Source organism: Heterodontus francisci, chromosome 17, assembly GCF_036365525.1.
Source record: "Heterodontus francisci isolate sHetFra1 chromosome 17, sHetFra1.hap1, whole genome shotgun sequence".
Taxonomy (NCBI): domain Eukaryota; kingdom Metazoa; phylum Chordata; class Chondrichthyes; order Heterodontiformes; family Heterodontidae; genus Heterodontus; species Heterodontus francisci.
Window position 1 is genome coordinate 85,117,178 of NC_090387.1, and position 20,968 is coordinate 85,138,145.

General features: G+C 42.5%; 1 protein-coding gene across 3 annotated transcripts in view; it reads left to right on the forward strand.

The window, feature by feature from the left end:
- The window catches only part of slc38a7 (solute carrier family 38 member 7), a 63,884-nt gene extending 46,758 nt beyond the window's left edge, over positions 1-17,126 (forward strand). For all 3 annotated transcript variants that reach the window (XM_068049808.1, XM_068049809.1, XM_068049810.1), the window contains exons 9-11: positions 6,966-7,159; positions 8,159-8,213; positions 11,653-17,126. In XM_068049808.1, the coding sequence (XP_067905909.1) occupies positions 6,966-7,159; positions 8,159-8,213; positions 11,653-11,755 (352 nt within the window). In that variant the 3' untranslated portion in view covers positions 11,756-17,126. The remainder of the gene's footprint in view (positions 1-6,965; positions 7,160-8,158; positions 8,214-11,652) is intronic.
- The last annotated feature ends 3,842 nt before the right edge of the window (positions 17,127-20,968 follow it).

A 20,968-nucleotide genomic window follows, 5' to 3' on the forward strand; every position in this document is an offset into this window, starting at 1 on the left:
TTGAGGGATAAAAGATTGTCACAGTCTAATTTCCCGTTCTTCAATTTAAATTACCAGAGATCTCTGTTTTGGCTTGACTTTTTTTTTTAGAATTTTGAGAGATAATAATAAAACAGACTAAGTCCTCTTCCTTCAGTTTAAATTGTTGAGAGCTTTTTTTTCCAGGTGCTGTCATCACAGCTGTGTCCTTTGTCTGTCTCTTTCTGTGTGTTCTGTTCGAACAAACTGTCTTCCATTGAAAGCCAGTTCAAAACTGAATTGTAACAAATGTATCGCATGAGACTCACTCCCAGTGGCTGTTTCTATGGTCACGAGAATGCACTCTTTGAATCGCAGCCTCCAAATGGCTGTTTCTAAGGCAACGAAAATGCACCTTCCTATAACTCCTGAGGCTTGCTGGTTCTTAAAGCAATACTGATCCCTTGCAAGCCTTAAAGGCAAATCGCATATTCCGAAAAAAAACCTACAGGACCATGACACCTCCGCCCCTAGCAGAATAAAATGCCATTCCTGAAATGCGTTTCATTACAATGGGTAAAAAAATACAAATTGAAAAACACTAACTTTTTTTAATACACATTTCTAAAAAAAAATTTAGACTACAGTAATACGTTCCACCAGAACATTTGGTCTTTAAATTTTCAAAAGGTTGTTCCAATTAACCCATTTCAAATTTACAAGCATAGTCTTCCAATTGTTTTGCATTTTCCTTCCAAGTGTCCCTATTGTCCATCACCTTAGCCAGGTGAACTGCACAGCTAGGAGCACTGACCAGTACTGGGTTCACTATTCTCTCTCGAGTACCCCTTAACCTATATGGCATCACTTGACACTAGAAAACCCTGTCCGGTGTAACAGAAGCTGATTTTTTCTTACCCTGGGGTGTCAAAGGAATTTGACAATATCCTTCCAACCCATCTGTCTCTTTAAGACACATTGTGTTGCCCACTCTGCCCATGCAGTCCTTTAAATAAAAATTGAATAGGAGTCTGCCTTCTTTACCACAGTGACTTTTTTGGAGTCTATGCAAGTTTGAGCCATCCCACCAGGTTTAGTCATCAAGACCATCTGTGAATTCCAGTTGTCCCGACTAGGTTCATCTAAGCTGCCCTTCAGCATGCATTGTACCTCTGTTTCCACTTGGGCCTGCCTGTCTGGACCTAAGCAACAAGGATGTTGTTTTAAAGGAATGGTTCCCCCTATACCCACATCACGTGTGGCTAAGGTTGTACATCCTGGCTTATCCCTACAAACTTTTTGAAACATTGGGAAAACCCTGGTTAGGACTTCACACTGTTTTGCCTCTAAGTGTAAAAGCCTATTGTTTAATTTTCTTAGCGATTCTGCATTCGCTGATTAGATTGTTGGAGGTTCAATCTGAGAATTCCCTAGGCCTACTTCTGCCTCATCCTTACTATCCTTTTCCTTCTCCACAGTCCCGATTACCTGACATACCTGTACTGGCTTATCCTCCTCCCTGCGGTAATATGGTTTGAGTAAATTAAAATGATACAACCGGTTCTTCTTCCGTCGATCAGGGGTGTCAATCAAGTAATCTACTTTACCCACTCTTTTGATCACTCTATATGGGCCACTGAACTGTGCTTTTAATGGTTCTCCCTGTGACGGTAACAACACTAATACTTCATCCCCTGGTTTTATGGTAGGTTGTGGTTTTCCCACCGTTTGACAGGTGTGGCATGCCCTACAACATTGTCTCACATCATTTGTAATAATGGCCAGTAATAATGTTTGCTTATGTGTGATTAGGTCTTCCAAATTCCTCTATGTCCTGAAAAAGGAATGTCGTGTGCTAACTTTAATAATCCTTGGCGATATTTAGGTGGTACCACTATCTGTTCATCAACTGTCCAGTCTTCGTTGGCAGGTCTATGAGGCAGTCTCCATTTCCTCCTCAAAACCCCATTTGCCATATAATAGCCTTCCAGAACTCCTTTCACCTCAGCTTCTGACAGAGCCGTCTGTGCTATTTGGTAGACCTCTGGATCAGCTTGCTGTGCTGCAATGATAGACGATCTGTTAAACATCTCATTTGGATTATCTAAATCCCCAAATAAGGTTTCAGATGCCTGATTATCTATTTGTAGTGACCCTTTTACCTCCGACAATGGATCCTGTTTAGCCATTGCTCGGGTAACTACACGTGCAGGAAATATTCTCGGAACTTGCTCCTGTAATTGCTCCGTTTGCTTAATTTCACTTGGTTCCTCTGTAACCATAGGAGAAACTGATATTTTTGATCCAGTCAAATTGTTTCCTAGGAGTAGATCAATTCCTTTTACTGGTAAACTGTGGATAACACCTGCAGTTACTACACTAGTTATTAAGTCACTCTCTAAGCGTACTTTATACAAAGGTACGGATATACACACCCACCAGTTCCATCAACTAAAACTTTAGTGTTCAAGGCGCTCCCTGGTGGAAACATCATCTCTTTCCCTAGCAAGAGTGTTTGGGTTGCTCCTGTATCCCTGAGTATAATGATAGGTTTTCCTGCCTCGCTTACAGGATACGGAGTTACTCTCCCCTTTGACAAAAATTAATTATAACTCTCAGGTATTTTATTCTTAACCTCTACACTCCTCTTAGTTTTCGTATCTGGTTTCACATTCACAGCTGTCTTTAAAGATATAGCCTGGTCTGCTATACTCTCAGTCACAGTCTTTTCCTCTGCACTAACTTTGCGTCCCAAGTCCTATGGGTTTACCTCGCAATTTCTAGCACTCTGAACAAAGATGACCCGTTTTGTTGCAATGATAACACTTTAGCTTGCGAACCTCACTTCTACCCTCAGCACCTTCCTTTCTGACCTGAGGAGGTGATCCTGGGGCATTCCCATCTGTTCTTTCTTGTCCCCGGCTACTTGCCTTCCTTTCACTCTCCCAATTTCTATCCTTCTCTGATGGACAAAATAGGTTGGCTTATTCACAAGCTCAAAATCATCAGCAATCTCTAATGCTTGCCTAGCTTTCAAAACTTTCAGGTTATCTATATGAGTTCTCACTACTGAAGGAATGGAGTTTTTAAACTCTTCTAAGAGAATCAATTCTCGAAGGTTCTCATATGTAGTTTCTATCTTTAATGCCCATATCCAAAGGTCAAAATTCATTTGCTTCACCCTCTCAAATTCTAAATGTCTGTCCAGTCAATCTCCGTAAGTTCCTGAACTTCTGACGGTAAGTTTCAGGGACTAACTCATACGTAGCGAGAATAGCTTTTTTTGCCATCTCATAATCTGCAGAAATCTCTTCAGAAAGCATGGCATAAGCTCCATGAGTTCTGCCTACCAGCCTGCCCTGCATGAGCAATGTCCAGCTTTCTTTCGGCCATTTCATCTGTTTGGCTATTTTTTCAAAAGATATGAAAAATGCCTCTATGTCCCTTTCCTCGAACTTAGGAAGAGCCTGTATAAATTTAAACAACATCCCGCTGGGTCCTGATCTAAATTCAAATTCTTCCTGATCCGAATTTTCCCTGGATTTAAGACTACCCCTTTGTCTTAGTTCCATCTCTTTTAATTTAAATTCCCTCTCTTCTCTTTCACTCTCTCTCTGAAGTTCAGGTTTTCTTAATTGTTTTTCCTGCTGTAGCTCCAGTTTTTTTCATTTCTAACTGAATCCTAGCCAATTCCACTGCATCACTCTCGGACCTACTACCTTCATGTCTTTCGTATTCACTTTCTTGTTCCTCGTATTGCCCCTCATCTGTATTGCCATCATCATCTTCTTCTACCAATTCCAGATGTTCGGCTATTATGTCAATTATCTCTGCTTTTTTGGCACCTGATTTCAATTCCAACCCCAATTTCACTGCCAATTCTTTTAATTTGTTCTTAGTTAAAGTTATCAAGTCACTCAGGAAACAGTCTACTTTCCCAAAAACTCTGCTACAACCACTAATGCCATTGCAATGATATAGACTGTAACCTTATTATACAAGAGACCTGGTTCTTTTAATTTCTTTGTAATTGGTGTCAGATTTAGATTCCAACAATCAAGTTTCCAATTGATAAGATCCCAGACTCGAGAGCAATGAATCTGATGCCAAACGCAAGACTCCAATTTAAATATGTTATCCCAGAGATGAGTAATTACTATGATTCCAAATGTGAGCCCTCCAGATTATTCTGATTCTGATCTCAGACATGAGCCACCGAATTAAATATAATTCAACTGCGAGTGAGCCCCCTATAAAGATATGATTCAAATCCAGAAACCCAATTAATATATTATTCAAATCCCGGGATGAGCCCCCAATAAATAGGTTACGACCGACCGCTCCAGTCAAAGCCCCCGATCAAAATATGCGATTCTGATTGTGGTGGGACCAACGTACTGTTAATTCAATCCCATAACTCCACAGATCAGCTAACATATCATTTAAAACTTTCCATTAAAGAAAGACCCAGCCAAATTCTACCATCTATTAACCCCCCCCAATGAGGCTAACCAAACCAGGTGTCTTTAAATCAACAAATTAACTCTTTAATTAGAAGAACTAAATTCTTAAATACTATGTAGATATAAACAACACTTAAAATAGAAAAAAATAGAGTCCTTGCAAATTTACAGTCCAGTGTTGCTTGAAGTCCTCACAGAATGTTGCTTTCCTTCTCCAGCGAATTTCAACAATTAACGACTTGCAAACTCTTTCAATGAAATCAAGCTGACATTAGAGTTTTTTAGGAATAAAAGATTGTCACAGTCTAACTTCCCGTTCTTCAATTTAAATGACCAGAGATCTCTGTTTTGGCTTGACTTTTTTTTTAGAATTTTGAGAGATAATAATAAAACAGACTAAAATCCTCTTCCTTCAGTTTAAATTGTTGAGAGCTCTTTTTCCAGGTGATATCGTCATCATCTGTCTCTGTGTGTTCTGTTGGAACGAACTGTCTTCCACTGAAAGCCAGTTCAAAATTGAATTGTAACAAATGTATCGCATGAGATTCCACTTGGTATCCCAGTGGCTGTTTCTATGGTAGTGAGAATGCACCCTTTGAATCGCAGTTTCCAAATGGCTGTTTCTAAGGCAATGAAAATGCACCTTCCTATAACTCCTGAGGCTTGCTGTCTCTTAAAACAATAATGATCCCTTGCAAGCCTTAAAGGCAAACCACATTTCCAAAAAAAAAACTACAGGACCATGACACCTGCCTGGAGAGAAAGACCCTATCTGTAGAGGAAGACTGTATCTCTAGAGAAGAAATCCTTGTATGTCAGAGGTAGCAGATTCCTATTGCCTCCTGGCTCTGAAGAATCCCTGCATTAAGAATCCTGTTGCTTCCTGTATTTTAAGAGATCTGAAATCTGAAGGAAATTTCTACTGCTATACTGCTGTTGTGAGTCCTAAGCAGACCTGTTGTTAAACCTCTGCTGAAAGACCTATGTAAGACCTGCTGTAGTCAAATTGCCTTGGACGCCAACCCATCACAGACTGTTCATCAACCTCGCCTGGGGAGACTTTGATTGGCATCCAACTATCCGATTCTGGGACACCTCACCAAAGCGAAAACATCCTACAAGAACGTGACATACTCAATTTTTATTATTCCTTTTATTCTTATGAAACAGCTGTAAACCCAAAATCCTTTTTCCCTGGTTAACCGGTATTTTTGAATGTGTATGTGTATGTGTGCATGAGGTTTAGGGAAATAAGGAGCTTTTCATAAATATAGATTTATCTCATTAGTGGTTAAGACTTATTGTTTTTTCTAATAAATAATTAATGTTGTTTAAAGAAACCTGGTTGGTATGCTTTAATCTGGAGGACAAATAGGTGGGAAGAATTATTGATGTTCTGTGACCTGTGGAGAAGTGGGACTGAATTAACAGCGCATTACTCCCGCCTTGGTCGTAACACTGGTTAATGCTAGTGGTGGTCTCCCTGTAGTCAAACAGCTTCCATTTCCAGAGAAAATGGCCAATTAAGTAGAAAGGGACCCCATTCATTTGCAGCACCTTTCTGATTTGTTTCTGTAGCCGTTCATTAGCTTTTTGTGGACTCCTCAATCTCTTTGCTCTTCCACAGTTCCCGGCTTCTCATCATTTAGAAAATATTCAAATCTCTTTCTTGGATCCAAAGCAGATGACCTCACACCTGCCCCCATTGAGGTCCATCTTACACAGTTTTGCCCACTCATTTAGTCTGTCTCTGTCCCTTTACAACTTCCAGTTCCCATCCACACAACCTCAGCAAATCTTGATATACAATTGTTCACACATGCAGGTAAAACCTGGAATCGTCCAAGAACCAATTGGATGCAAAAAGGGAAGAGTTCCGAGGTTCTGTGGGTGGGTGAATTAAGATGGAATTCCTCCTGTGTAACTATCTGTTCTGAGCTGGGGGTCTGACGCTGATGTGGGGGGTCTGACGCTGATGTGGGGGATGGGGGAAGTATCTAAGGAGACTGCCTGACCCATTATAATGGAGGTCGCGTGTCCGCTCCCTGATGTGACTGCGGGGAGCGTGGGAGACAGTTTCACTGACTTCCAGACACACAGAACGGCCAGTCGGACAAACAAGTGTCCTCGGGGCTGTGCCCCTGCCAGGAGTGGCCAAGCAGGAGAGGTTGTGGGTGGGGGGGCTGGTGAGTAGGTGGCCAGGAAGGGGAAAGACACAAGGCTATAGCTGGGGTACAGACCCCGAGGGCACACATCTGTCCCCAGCATCTGGTCCAAGTGGTTGTTCCTCGTGTGAGCTGGTGATAGACGGGCCTAATGCATCATCAGGCTATCTAAAGGACGCACCCACGTGGGGGCCAGGGAGTGACTCAATTAGCTGAATCTTCGGTGTCTGTCAGCCTCTCTCAGTGTAAGTCAGCCTCTCCCCCTCCCTTCCTCCCTCTCTCTGGGCCCCCTGCCTCCCTCCTCTCTCTCTCTGGGCCGCCTCTCCCCCTCCCCCCTCCCCTCTCTTGGTCTAACTTTGTGTTTCTTTCTTCAATCCAGGGCAGTGATTGAGGGCTTTTGGATTCGTTGTGGAGGTGAGGAGGTGAACTTGTCCCGTGAGAGACGGCGGCGGGTGCTACAGACGCTGATCTGGTTCTTCTTGACGCTGGTCTTGGCTCTTTTCATCCCAGACATTGGCAAGGTGATCTCTGTGATTGGAGGATTGGCTGCCTGCTTCATCTTTGTATTCCCAGGTACAAGAGTTTCTGGGGGGAGTGGTCAATGGGCAGGTCGGGGGAGGGGGGACGGTCATGCCAAAGCCTCATACCTTACTGTTAAATTGGTGTGTGAATGCCAGACCTGGTGTGTCATAGAGCCAAGCTGATCTGGAAGGCCCCATGTTCTGTTCCCAGTGTCTGACTGTGTGGAGATGCTTGTGGACCTACAACAGCCTGCGTACGGTAGCACAGTGGTTATGTTACTGGACTAATAATCCAGAGACATGAGTTTAAATCCCACCATAGCACCTGGGGAATTTAAATTCAGTTAATTAGATAGATGTCTGGAATAAAATTCTCATCTCAGTGACGTGACCATGAAACTACTGGATTGTTGTAAAAACCCATCTGGTTCACTTATGTCCTTAAGGGGAGAAAATCTGCTGTCCTTACCTGGTCTGGCCAGCATGTGAGTCCAGACCCACAGCAATGTGGTTGATTTTAACTTGCTAAGATATGTGGGTGGTTATCTGGGGTAGGGGCAGTTTGTGGCCAGGCAGCATCAAACACACTGTACAGAAGGTGACGAAAAAGCAGACAGGAGAAAAGCCCTTTGAACTGATGGTTAAACTGAGGTCTCGTCTGCTCTCAAGTGAATATAGAAGAAGCCACAGCATCAGAGAGACAGGAAAAGCTGGGGTTATTTTCTTTAGAGCAGTGATGGTTAAGTAGAGATTTGATTGAGGTGTTCAAAATGATCAGTTTTGGTAGAGGCTGGAAGGCTGGTAACCAGAGGACACAGAGTTAAGGTAATAAAAACCAGAAATGCTGGAAACACTCAGCAGGTCTGGCAGCATCTGTGGAGAGAGAAGCAGAGTTAACGTTTCAGGTCAGTGACCTTTCATCAGAACTGGGACAGATTTAAGGTAATTGGCAAAAGAGTGATTTGTTGGTGATCTGGAATGAAGTGCCTGAAATGGCAGCAGAAGCAGATTCTGTACGTTCTCTCATTAATGTAGTGTTCTTTGTGTTTAGGGCTCTGTCTGATTGAAGCAAAGCTCTCGGAGATCCAGCAAGCCGACTCTGCCAGGTAAACACTGACCGAAACACAGCTGAGAGAACTTCACACCCTGGGCACAGACTCCTTTGTCCTCGGCTCAATTCCTGTTTTTGCGTCAACTGAGACATGTGGGATATACAAAATGATTGGATTTTGCAGTTTCATTTGAAGGAATCTGGGCAGGGGTCTATTGGGATTGAACATTGGAGAAGGGGTCTATTGGGATTGAACATTAGAGAAGGGGTCTATTGGGATTGAACATTGGGGAAGGGGTCTATTGGGATTGCACAAGGACTGAGGGAGGGTTCTATTGGGACTGTACATGGACTGGGGGCGGTGTCCATTGGGATTGTGCAGAGACTAGTTCTGGGGTCTGTGGGGATTGTACACGGACTGGGGAGGGGTCAATTGGGATAGTACACAGACTCAGGGAGTGGTCCTTTGGGATTGTACATTGGGAGAGGGGTCTAATGGGATTGTGCACAGACTGCGGAAGGGGTTTATTGGGATTGTACACTGGGGGTGGGGTCTTTTGGGATTGTACATGGATTGGGGATGAAGTCCATTGGGATTGTTCAGAGACTAGTTCTGGGATCTGTGGGGATTGTACACTGGGGGTGGAGTCTAATGGGATTGTGCACAGACTGAGGAAGGGGTCTATTGGGATTGTACATCAGGGGAGGGGTCTTTTGGGACTGTACACTGAGTAGGGGAGGGATCAGATACTGGGCCTGGCTGGTTACGTTGTGGAACCAGAGGAGCTGGGCTTAGCTCGGATCTCTGAGTATTGGATGCATCTCCTGAATATGGAAGGAATTGAGGGACTGGGGAAGAGGAATCCAAATATGGAATATTTCCACTCCTGCTTTGCTGTTCTTCCCTCTTTTAATCCAGTTATCTCCCTACCATCAGTCTCCTTCTGAGCCCTGCTCCATTTCAAAGCTACCTTATGGTGGATAAATGCATGCTTTTCCTCTGCTCCTTGGGGTGCTTGTTCCTGGGAGTGTTGTGTGTTTTCTATGCAGCTTCTGTATTACTGAGCCATGTGGGTAGAGGACGTACCCATGGAGCAGAGCTGTGGGCATGAGCCCCATGTCCCGAGTGTATATCCACTCCAAAGTTCCAAAGATTCACACCCTTTTAAGAAATTTCTCTCCTTATCCTGAGTCTGTACCCCTTTGTTCTAGACCCGGTGTTCTAGACTCTGTGTGTTCTAGACTCTGTTCTAGACTCTGTGTGTTCTAGACACTGTGTGTTCTAGACTCTCCAGTCAGGAGAAACAGCCACTCAGCACCTACCCCGTCAAGCCCTTCAGAATCTTGTATGTTTCAATGAGATCACCTCTCATTCTTCTAAACTCCAGAGAGTGAAGGCCCAAGTTACTCAGCCTCCCCTCATAGGGCAACCCTCTCATCCCAGGAATCAATCTAATTAAATATAAATAGAAAATGCTGGAAATACTCAGCAGGTCTGGCAGCATCCGTGGAGAGAGAAACAGAGTTAATGTTTCAGGTCTGTGACCTTTCATCAGAACTGGCAAAAGTTAGAAAAGTTTTTGAGCAAGAGACGGGGGTGGGGGGAGGGCGAGAGGTGGCACAGTGGTGCAGTGGTTAGCACTGCAGCCTCACAGCTCCAGCGACCCGGGTTCAATTCTGGGTACTGCCTGTGTGGAGTTTGCAAGTTCTTCCTGTGACCGTGTGGGTTTCTGCCGGGTGCTCCAGTTTCCTCCCACATGCCAAAGACTTGCAGGTTGATAGGTAAATTGGCCATTATAAATTGCCCCTAGTATAGGTAGGTTGTAGGGGAATTGAGGGAAGGTGGGGATGTGGTAGGGAATATGGGATTAATGTAGGATTAGTATAAATGGGTGGTTGATGGTCAGCACAGACTCAGTGAGCCAAAGGGCCTGTTTCAGTGCTGTATCTCTAAATAAATAAACTAAAGGGAAGGTGTGTGATAGGGCAGAGGGCAGATTTCTCTCTGTTGATTTCTCTCCTTTAACCAATCCTCTATCCATGCTCGTATATTACCTCCAACCTGATGAAACCTTATCTTGTGTAACAATCTTTGGTGCGGCGCCTTATCGAATGGCTTTTGGAAATCTAAGTATACTACATCCACTGGTTCCCCTTTATCTACCTGCTAGTTACATCCTCAAAAAAACTCCTAATATGTTTTCCAACACATTTCCCCTTCATAAAATTATGTTCACTCTGCCCAATCATATTATGATTTTCTAAATGTCTCGTTGCCACTTCCTTATAGATTTTAGCATGTAATTGGATGGGATGGTGGCAGGGGAAGGGAAGGGGGGGTTCCTGCCACCTTCCCACCTGCAACAAAATTAAGTCCGGGGGGGGAAGGCGTGTGAATGGCCTTCTCATCCCGCTGCAAATTGAGGCCCTTAAGTGAGCAATTAATGCCCAATTAAGGGCCTCATCCTGCTGCCGTTGAGGTGCCCAGCAGGGGGGTGGGGGTGCGGTGGGCCTGTCGCCGCACAGGGAGCACAGTAAGAAAAACCGTGCGTGTTGCTTGCTGGCTCTGGGGTGTTTCAGAGGGGTGAGGGGCATCCCTCGTTAAAAGGCACTTAGTGCCTAAACAAGGGACCCGGCATCGGGAGTGGGGGGAGCTGGGCCGCTGAGAGCCAACCACCTGCCTTACTGCCGACCCCCCTACAACCCGCTCCCCTGCAACCCCCACCCTTCGAGACCCCTCCCCTCCCATCCTGACCTACCTGTGGCTGGCGTCCAGTGCCCCTCCTAGGCCTCGGGTGGGTGCTCCATCAGCAGCAGTCACCATCTTCACTGTGTCACTGCTCAGTTATAGAGCTACCGACCTCTGATTGGCCAGCAGCTCTCAGAGGGTGGGACTTCTTGGTCCCGTGGAAGCCATCACTGTCTACTTAAGTGCTAATGGCACATGATTTGGCGGGCCTCCCACAGAAGGGGTGACGTGGGGTTTTCGGTGGCACTTTAGCTGGAGGTCAAGATCCCTGTCGCCCAGATAAAATCCCGGCCCTAGCTTCTGACCTGCTCTTCCAGTTGCAGTATTTATCTAGCTGGTCCAGTTAAGTCAATGGTGACTCCCAGGATGTTGATGGTGGGGGAGCTGATGATGGTAATGCTATTGAATGTCAAAGGAAGGCATTTAAACAATCTGTTGTTGGCAATGGTTATGGTCTGAATGTTATTTGCCATGTATGAGCCCAAGCCTGAATATTGTCCAGGTCTTGCTGCATGCGGATACAGACTGACTGCTTCAGTATCTGAGGAGTTGTTGCTCCTATCTGATCTACACTGGAGAGAGGGATAAACCTTTGACAAAAGATGGGATATATTGGAGGTTCGATGGGTGACTCCATTCATTTCTTTGTCTGCTTGATCATTTTTTACCTTATATTTTATTCTGGTTTCTCTGTGTCTGGATGAGTTTTTGTTCTCTAATGGGATGTCTCTCTGTCTCTCTCCAGCTGGTGGGCCTTAGTGCTGTGCGGGATCTTCATGGTGTGTATGGGAGCTTTCATCTTTGGCCAAAGCACGATGAGCTCGCTCTACCAGGACCTGCATAACTAACCGCAGCCCTTCCAGACACCCAGGACTGATGTAACTGACCCCCAGTTACTCCAACACCCTCTTCACCCCTTTCTGTTACTTTGCACAATAGTCTGATGGCCAATTGATCTGGTGTTAAGGGAACTGAACTGTACCCATCAGTACAATGTTTACAGAGACTCTGCCTCCCCTGTGAGCTGAGACACAACTAGAACTGCCTCTGCAGTCGACCATTAGATTCTGCAATAACCTTGGTGCTCTGGTTTTTCCTGCTGAGTGTTACAGTCTTGGTGATTCTGCCACTCTCTCGAACACTGGTTTGTCACAGTTTTTTTCTTCTCAAGTTCGTCTGAGACATTTTTTTTCACCTCCCCTGGGACTCCTCCAGTGTTGCTGACTGAGCTAGAAAGGTTGGGTTTCTAGTCACTTTATTTAAGCTTGTGATCAGATTGAGACCTGTGTCTGTGTCCGAGCACAGCCTTGTATTCCAGTCTTCGTGTGTTATAATTATGTCGAGCATGATGATGGGGAAAACTTTCTAAAATCACTTTTCTTTATGGTGAGATTTTTAATATAACAGTTTCTGGTATCACTAAAATTGTGCACTTGAGAACGGGACCCAGCTCTCATTAAAACATCAAACACATGAACTCCCTTTGCCTTTTTGAGCCCATCAGTAATTCCTACTCTCATGGACCCAGGGGCACTAACACTGCCCTGTTTGTCACCGTGTTGAGCTATTGTTCATGTATCGAGCTCTTTGTGCAGCTTGTTGCAGTTTTGGTCAGTAACTGAGGTTCTAATGTAAAACAGATGGTGCGGAAGGGATTCCCTTCTAGGACAGGTGGGTCATCTACAGTCCAGCTCATCCTGTTAATACCCAGTGCCCTGAATTGTCATGTTCAGTATGACTTCCTCAATTCCTCTTTCCCAGTCACCAGCGGTCAGTGTCCGTCTTTGGCCACAGTATCTGAATCCAGTTCAGTGCCGGCTGCAAAGCAGCAGATGCCGCTAAGCTTCACCAGTGTTGCCCCAAGATCAGTATTGAAGGGTCGGGAAGGCCATCCACAACAAATCTTGGGCGGTCTTTCGTGACCCAGTGACCTGGTGCTATCCATGTCTCGCAGAGATGGAAAGGGGAGGACACCATTTAAATGATTGATGGAGGGATGAAGCTCTGATTCTGGGCTGTTTCAGCAGGACAGGGTTGGTTTTGTGCCAGAATCGGGCAGCTTGTTAGCCAGTTTGCAGTTGGTGGGTTTGGGTGGGCAGCTGTAACCTGTTTTGCAAGGTTTCAGTGAGGACTGTCCTCTGAAACTCACTGACTCCCAATCAGCCTGCCTGTGTCTGTAGTCACTGTGGGACTCTCAAAGGCAATGTTTGAAAATGAAAATCACTGCTGCTGTCTAATGGTTCTCAACTTTTCATAATATTTCCATTTTTCACTAGATTCACTTTTATTATTTAAACAAAATTACTGCACCTGAGAGAATATTTGCTCGTGGGGCAGTGGGACCTGCCTTCTCTAGACTGCAAATCAGACACACCAATCAGAAGAGGCCGAGGCTCAATCCTCGTTCTGTCCTGAGTTATGCAATCGCAGGCAGGGGTGGGAGATGCCTCAGTATCCTGTACCTCTCTAGCCACTCCCTATCTCTAACCACATCCAGTCTACCCCCTTGATATCTCTGTGCTTCTCCAATCCTGACCTCTTGCGCATCCTCGATTTCCTTCACCCCTTCATTGGTAACCCTGCCTTGTGCTGTCTAAACCCTAAGCACTGGACTTCCCTCCCTGAACCTCTCTCCTCCTTTGAGATACTCTTCCAAATATTCCTTGAGCAATCTTTTGGCCATCTATCCAAATATCTGTGATATTCAGTGTCTAATTTTGTCCCCTGTGAAGTGCCTTGGGACGTTTTTCTAAGTTAAAAGGTGATTCTCTCTGGGTTGGGTGGAGGAGGGACACCAGGGTTTCTGATGACTATCCATTGATCCACTGCTGGAAAGTGTTACTTATTGGAGCACAATCTAGGCCGAGGCCTCAGTGCGGAACTGAGCGAGTGATGCATCATTGGAGCTGCTGTCCTTTGGGTGAGCCGTGAAACCGAGGCCCCATCTGCCTGTTAGTTGCACAAAGAGAGACAAAGTCCGACTGTAGCTTTAAGAAACTTTATTGCAGTACTTAATTGTTACATCTTCAGAAAACTTAACAATGAACTGAACTAAAACTAAAATCAACACATACACTGAACTTACACTGAACTAACCCACCTTTCACGCCAAATCAAGCCTTATTATAGTTATTCATACAAATCAGTAACATCTACTCTTTGTTCCCAATTGGTTTACAAACTTCTGCAGTTTCTTGGTGTCGGGGCCTGATTGGGGTACTGCCTTGTCAATTTGTTTTAACTTCTTACTCTAGTTTCCCATCCCCTTATCTCCTTGTGAACTGTTAGGCTGATTGTTGTACAATAGGCTACTATTAAGCAGTCTGCAGCTGCCCCGTTAGTTTCTGCTTGTTAGTCTGTTTCTGCTGATAAGTTGCCTCTGCAGCCCTGAAGTTATGAAGTCAATTCTGATAAGCTGTCTCTGCAGCTCCAAGGTTAGTTTGTTAGTTGTACATAATTGATTAATTATTTCACCTTAAATGTCCCCATATTATTCTGTCCCCACAGTCCCCCCTTTGATTCTTCAAACACTTTTAAGAATCATTCCCTTGATCCCACCTAAGTGCCTTTAATGGTCTCTACTTGTCTAGAAACAGCCTTCAACACCCGGAGGAATCACACTCAATACGTTGCCTACTTGTGCCACAAGAGGGGCCCGCAGGAGCTCTATAAAGGCATAAGTTTTGCAGGGGCTTCAATTACTTGTTTACAACATAAAAGGTGGTACACTTGTACAATTACAATTTCATTTAAGCATCACTACTACATAATCGATTGTACAAACATAATACAATTTCATTCTTAGAGTACATTGATCATTCATTAATTCATTTTAAGTATATATGAAAACGTTATACAATTACCCTTTTATGGCATAACTATTTGTCTCTCCTTCCCTAGAGCAAGTTCGAACACTAATTGCTTTTTCGGGTAGCTGTCCAACCTGTGTTCATACATCCTCTTACATCGCCTAATTAATTTCTTAAGTTTCCAAATCAAGTAGGTCACATATAACACCATGATACCCAAAACCACTATTAGGACATGGGAGATAATTCTAAACCAGGGGTGTATCTGCATGTTTGACCCCCAGTTCCATAAGTCCTCCTGCCAGGTAGAATCATTTATCTCGTCAATCTCATCTTGTAGCATCTTCGACTGTTGTTCCAAATTGTAGTGCACTACAGCAATGACTTCTCACTGCTGTCTCTCTTTACCCAAGCATGTGGGCAATGGCTGAATAGTATATTCATATTCCCGGAGGTAATTTGTCAAATCTTCCTTAATACTTTCTGTCACAGTTATCGTTTCTATCTTTCGTTTATGTATCTCTACCAACTCCATCTTCCCTACTCGGGTTGGTATTTGTGGGTTGAACCAAAATGTACTGTTGCTCACCGGACAAGTCAGTTTACGTCCATACTGGTACTCCTTCGCTGTGGTGGTTAAGCAATATCTCCCCTTTCCCATATAGGCCACACAGGTTATCCCTGACAATGCTTTCCTAGTCTCCATGGTGCAATTTACAGTGGCATTAAATCCACATTTTGATTCTGCTGTTTTATATATGAGGACATATGACCACCTGGTTTTCCAGACTACACTCAGACAATGTTGTTCCAATTACCTCTTTTCCAATTTCCATAACATATATTACCCTATCATAGTATTTTATGTAATCTTTTCCCCTTATCATCCCTATATTTTCTACTTCATGTAATTGCATCCCTAACTTATCTCTCAGAATCACAGGTATTCCCAACACTACTCCAATACTCATAGATCCTGTATTTACACATTCCTGACCTTTCCATACCTTAAGTTTTCTGAGTTGGCACCTGGTAATTTTATCATTCATGTGACTAGTTAAGTCCTCCAACTGGGTGTCATTGATCCAAACTGGTACATGTCCCGCATCAATTTGCCTCCAATCTGAGATATTCAATATTACCGGTACCAACTCAAGCTTTATATTGTGATATACAATTTTATTAGTTTTTATTATCGCAAATCCATTTTCTGGTTCTGCAGTTAAGGCAGGGCAAGGGAGACCAGTCACTTGTGACTGCTGGGTCGTAACCTTACTCGTCGGTAATTCGGATGTGGGGGTAACCGTGGGGGCTGGTGCTTCTTGTCTGTTTAATATAACACCTGGAATAGGGACTTTCCTTTTTTATCTTAGAGCTTTCATATCTTGCGCGAGGGGGAGTTCGAGGATTGTCTGCACTCACTTTTGCTCTGTCTCATGCTTTCCCTGTGTTATTACTATTCCCAAATAAGAAATCTTTTCCTTCATTATCTGTGCCATTTTCAGCTTAACTTTCACTCGGACCTTCTGGAGGAAGGTGGAATATCGATAGATTATTATAAAATCCCTGGGAGAGACACGTCCAGATGTATTGTCCTTTGAACATAAACGCAAATTTATATTGACACTGTTGTGCCAACGGAATGGACCAGAACCCATTGCTAATGTCCAACACAGTAAACCACGTAGACGGTTTTGTTTTTTTATTTTCTAAAACTTTGATTGCCCTCTTAAATATCAGATAAATTTCCCTTTGAGTGCTTTAAATAACCACTCATAGCAATTAAATTTGGTTTGATTCCAATTTCTTATGCTCAGACTTGGTGGTATTTTTTGTACGTTAAAGACAGAAGTGCTTGCAACTATCTCTCCTTCTCAAGCACTTTGTCTCATTGATAAAGATGCTGTGACATTTGATGTCTGCAATTAAGTTCTTAAATTCTCAAAGCTGCTGGATCTCTTGCTGTGACATCAGTTCTCACATGGCCTTGGAACCTGCCGTCACCTGCTTTAAAAAACACAAAGAATCCACTGTGGCTCTGCCCCTGAGCCCAATGGGTTAATTTGTTGTGTGGTGGATTAAATGGAAAAATAATAGCTGCAGCGGGGTTAATTTCCTCAGCTGCGTCAGTTTACGTAACCTTTTTTTCTGATCGAAAAAAACTACACTCCATTTTAAACTTTTTTCAATCCTTTTGGTATCCTTAAGGTTTGAAAACAACAAAATCATTAGTAACATCATCAACTTCAAAGGAAAGCATCTCCATCAGGAAGGACAGCATTTTAGATCAAACTGCAATTGTTTTCAAATTTTTAGCATCTTTTGTAAGAGTTTTCTAATGCCAAGATTTCTTTATAACAAAGATGATTCCAAATTCCAATTCACAGCAATAAATATTTTAAAATCAAAACTGCCAATGTTATATTAACGAGTCTTATGTCCAGAACTGAAGACTCCTCCAAAACTTGACATAATAAACTTGAAAGTTTATTGTGGCCACAAATGACATTTCCAGTTTTTCAACTTAACAGGTCAATTAACCTTAATAGTATAAACTTAACCCAGACTTATTAACTTATAATACTTATTAACTACACACAGAACAGAATAGCACGTGCTTTTTTGAAAAGATATGTAAATTACATCATTTTTCTTGTTCTTTCTTCAGGCACCTTTTCAAATGCCTGTAATAAAACCAAAAACTAAAGGAAAAGTTATTTAACATTCTTAAAACAAAAGAAAGATTTAACTCCAACTCCTTACACAAACTTTAAACAGGATTTCGTTCCTATATCTCTTTTGTTTATCCTTCTCTCCCTTAAACCAATATCCAATTCCTGACATTTGCTACTTAAACAGTCAGTAAAACATATCTTCAAGTTTAGACTGCAAAATAAAGCAATAGCAGAGTTTCCAATTAAAGCAGTGTTTTAAACTTCAAATTGGATTTTCGCCAGACATCTTCAGACCTTCAAGGCTGAAGCTTATCTTAGAAAATTGTACCTTGCCTTTTCACAGTTGCAAAACCAACTTTTAAAATAAAAATAAAACTTTAACTTAAAATATAATTCAATTTTATATCCCATTACTGGGTGCACAATCTTAAATTGAAATTAATACACTCAATCACTTTCCTCACCCATTCAATTCCAAACAACTTAATAGACCCATGCTTTCAACATCAAAGCCAGACAACAAAGAGTTAACAACAGTCAGTTCTGCAGAACACAAGCTGTGCATCCCAGGGACATTCAATTCATTCATGGAAGCTTCCAACATTCACACATTCAAATCAAAGACACAGTAACTTGTTTTTACTCTAAAACATAGTCCTTTATGTCACCCTGCCATAAAAACTTTGTCATGGAGCCCTCTGGCCTTTATCGGCCAAGGACCATTGGGTCCATTCTTTATCCTTACCCAAACTCTCTTTATATCTTCCAGGGACCACTGTCCCAGGGAGGTGCCATATTTTTGCCCAATTTCAGTGTACGTTTTAGCCAGATTAAACTGTTGCTCTACATATTCTCTCAACTGCCAAAGTATTTCATCTTCGTGAACATCAGGTGGGGCCCGCCCACCTTTGGCAGTATTAGGTAACTGTCAGTTGCCTTCGTCAGTCATTTTATCAATTCGAGTAGGGAGCTAGGTCTCGAGCAGTCAGGCTTTTCTGCCAAGTAGGTATTTCGTTAAATACCGCCAAGTTAGACGTCTATAAAGGCGTCTCGAGCCGCACAAGAAAAGGTATTTCCGTCAAATACCGCCAAGTTCGGGATCGCGTGGCAGGGGACCGAAATTTAGACAACTACCAAGGACTTTTAGCGTAAAGAGGAGTCCTTACCTCCGGGGCGCCGATAGAGGTCCTATGTCCAGTGCTTTGGTCTTTATCCTCCAGCGATCCTGCCGACTACGCCAAGTTGTTGGATCCCATTAGTTGCATAAAGAGAGACGAAGTCCGACTAGCTTTAAGAAACTTTATTGCAGTACTTAACTATTACATCTTCAGAAAACTTAACAATGAACTGAGCTAAAACTAAAAGCAACTCACACACTGAACTGAGCTAAAACTAAAAGCAACTCACACACTGAACTAACTTAAAACTAAAAGCAACTCACACACTGAACTAACTTAAAACTAAAAGCAACTCACACACTGAACTAAACTGAACTAACTTAAAACTAAAAGCAACTCACACACTGAACTAACTTAAAACTAAAAGCAACTCACACACTGAACTAACCTAAAACTAAAAGCAACTCACACACTGAACTAACCTAAAACTAAAAGCAACTCACACACTGAACTAACTTAAAACTAAAAGCAACTCACACACTGAACTAACCTAAAACTAAAAGCAACTCACACACTGAACTAACCTAAAACTAAAAGCAACTCACACACTGAACTAACTTAAAACTAAAAGCAACTCACACACTGAACTAACTTAAAACTAAAAGCAACTCACACACTGAACTAACCTAAAACTAAAAGCAACTCACACACTGAACTAACCTAAAACTAAAAGCAACTCACACACTGAACTAAACTGAACTAACTTAAAACTAAAAGCAACTCACACACTGAACTAACTTAAAACTAAAAGCAACTCACACACTGAACTAACTTAAAACTAAAAGCAACTCACACACTGAACTAACTTAAAACTAAAAGCAACTCACACACTGAACTAACTTAAAACTAAAAGCAACTCACACACTGAACTAACTTAAAACTAAAAGCAACTCACACACTGAACTAAACTGAACTAACTTAAAACTAAAAGCAACTCACACACTGAACTAAACTGAACTAACTTAAAACTAAAAGCAACTCACACACTGAACTAACTTAAAACTAAAAGCAACTCACACACTGAACTAACTTAAAACTAAAAGCAACTCACACACTGAACTAACTTAAAACTAAAAGCAACTCACACACTGAACTAACTTAAAACTAAAAGCAACTCACACACTGAACTAACTTAAAACTAAAAGCAACTCACACACTGAACTAACCTAAAACTAAAAGCAACTCACACACTGAATTAACTTAAAACTAAAAGCAACTCACACACTGAACTAACCTAAAACTAAAAGCAACACACACACACTGAACTAACCTAAAACTAAAAGCAACACACACACTGAACTAACCTAAAACTAAAAGCAACTCACACACTGAACTAACCTAAAACTAAAAGCAACTCACACACTGAACTAACCTAAAACTAAAAGCAACACACACACTGAACTAACCTAAAACTAAAAGCAACTCACACACTGAACTAACCTAAAACTAAAAGCAACTCACACACTGAACTAACCTAAAACTAAAAGCAACACACACACTGAACTAACCTAAAACTAAAAGCAACTCACACACTGAACTAACCTAAAACTAAAAGCAACTCACACACTGAACTAACCTAAAACTAAAAGCAACACACACACTGAACTAAACTGAACTAACTTAAAACTAAAAGCAACTCACACACTGAACTAACCTAAAACTAAAAGCAACTCACACACTGAACTAACCTAAAACTAAAAGCAACTCACACACTGAACTAACCCACCTTTTGTGCCAAATCAAGCCGTATTATAGTTATTCATACAAATCAGTAACATCTACTCTTTGTTCCCAATTGGTTTACAAACTTCTGCAGTTTCTTGGTGTCGGGGCCTGATTGGGGTACTGCCTTGTCAATTTGTTTTAACTTCTTACTCTAGTTTCCCATCCCCTTATCTCCTTGTGAACCGTTAGGCTGATTGTTGTACAATAGGCTACTATTAAGCAGTCTGCAGCTGCCCCGTTAGTTTCTGCTTGTTAGTCTGTTTCTGCTGATAAGTTGCCTCTGCAGCCCTGAAGTTATGAAGTCATTTCTGATAAGTTGTCTCTGCAGCTCCGAGGTTAGTTTGTTAGTTGTACATAATTGATTAATTATTTCACCTTAAATGTCCCCATATTATTCTGTCCCCACACATCATTGGAGCTGCTGTCGTTCGGGTGAGCTGTGAAACCGAGGCCCCATCTGCCTGTTCCAGGTGGATGCTGTAAATCATGTGGCACTACTGGAAGAACAGAGAGTGTCCTGGGTAACAGTCCTTCATCAACAACCAGCTAACTGGTCATCCATTGCTGAAGGAGGGACCTGGTTATGTGTAAAATAGCAGTGATGTGACCATATATTAACTCACTGTGGGTCAAAGTAACTCATTATATGTGAAGTAATTAATGAAAGTGTATCT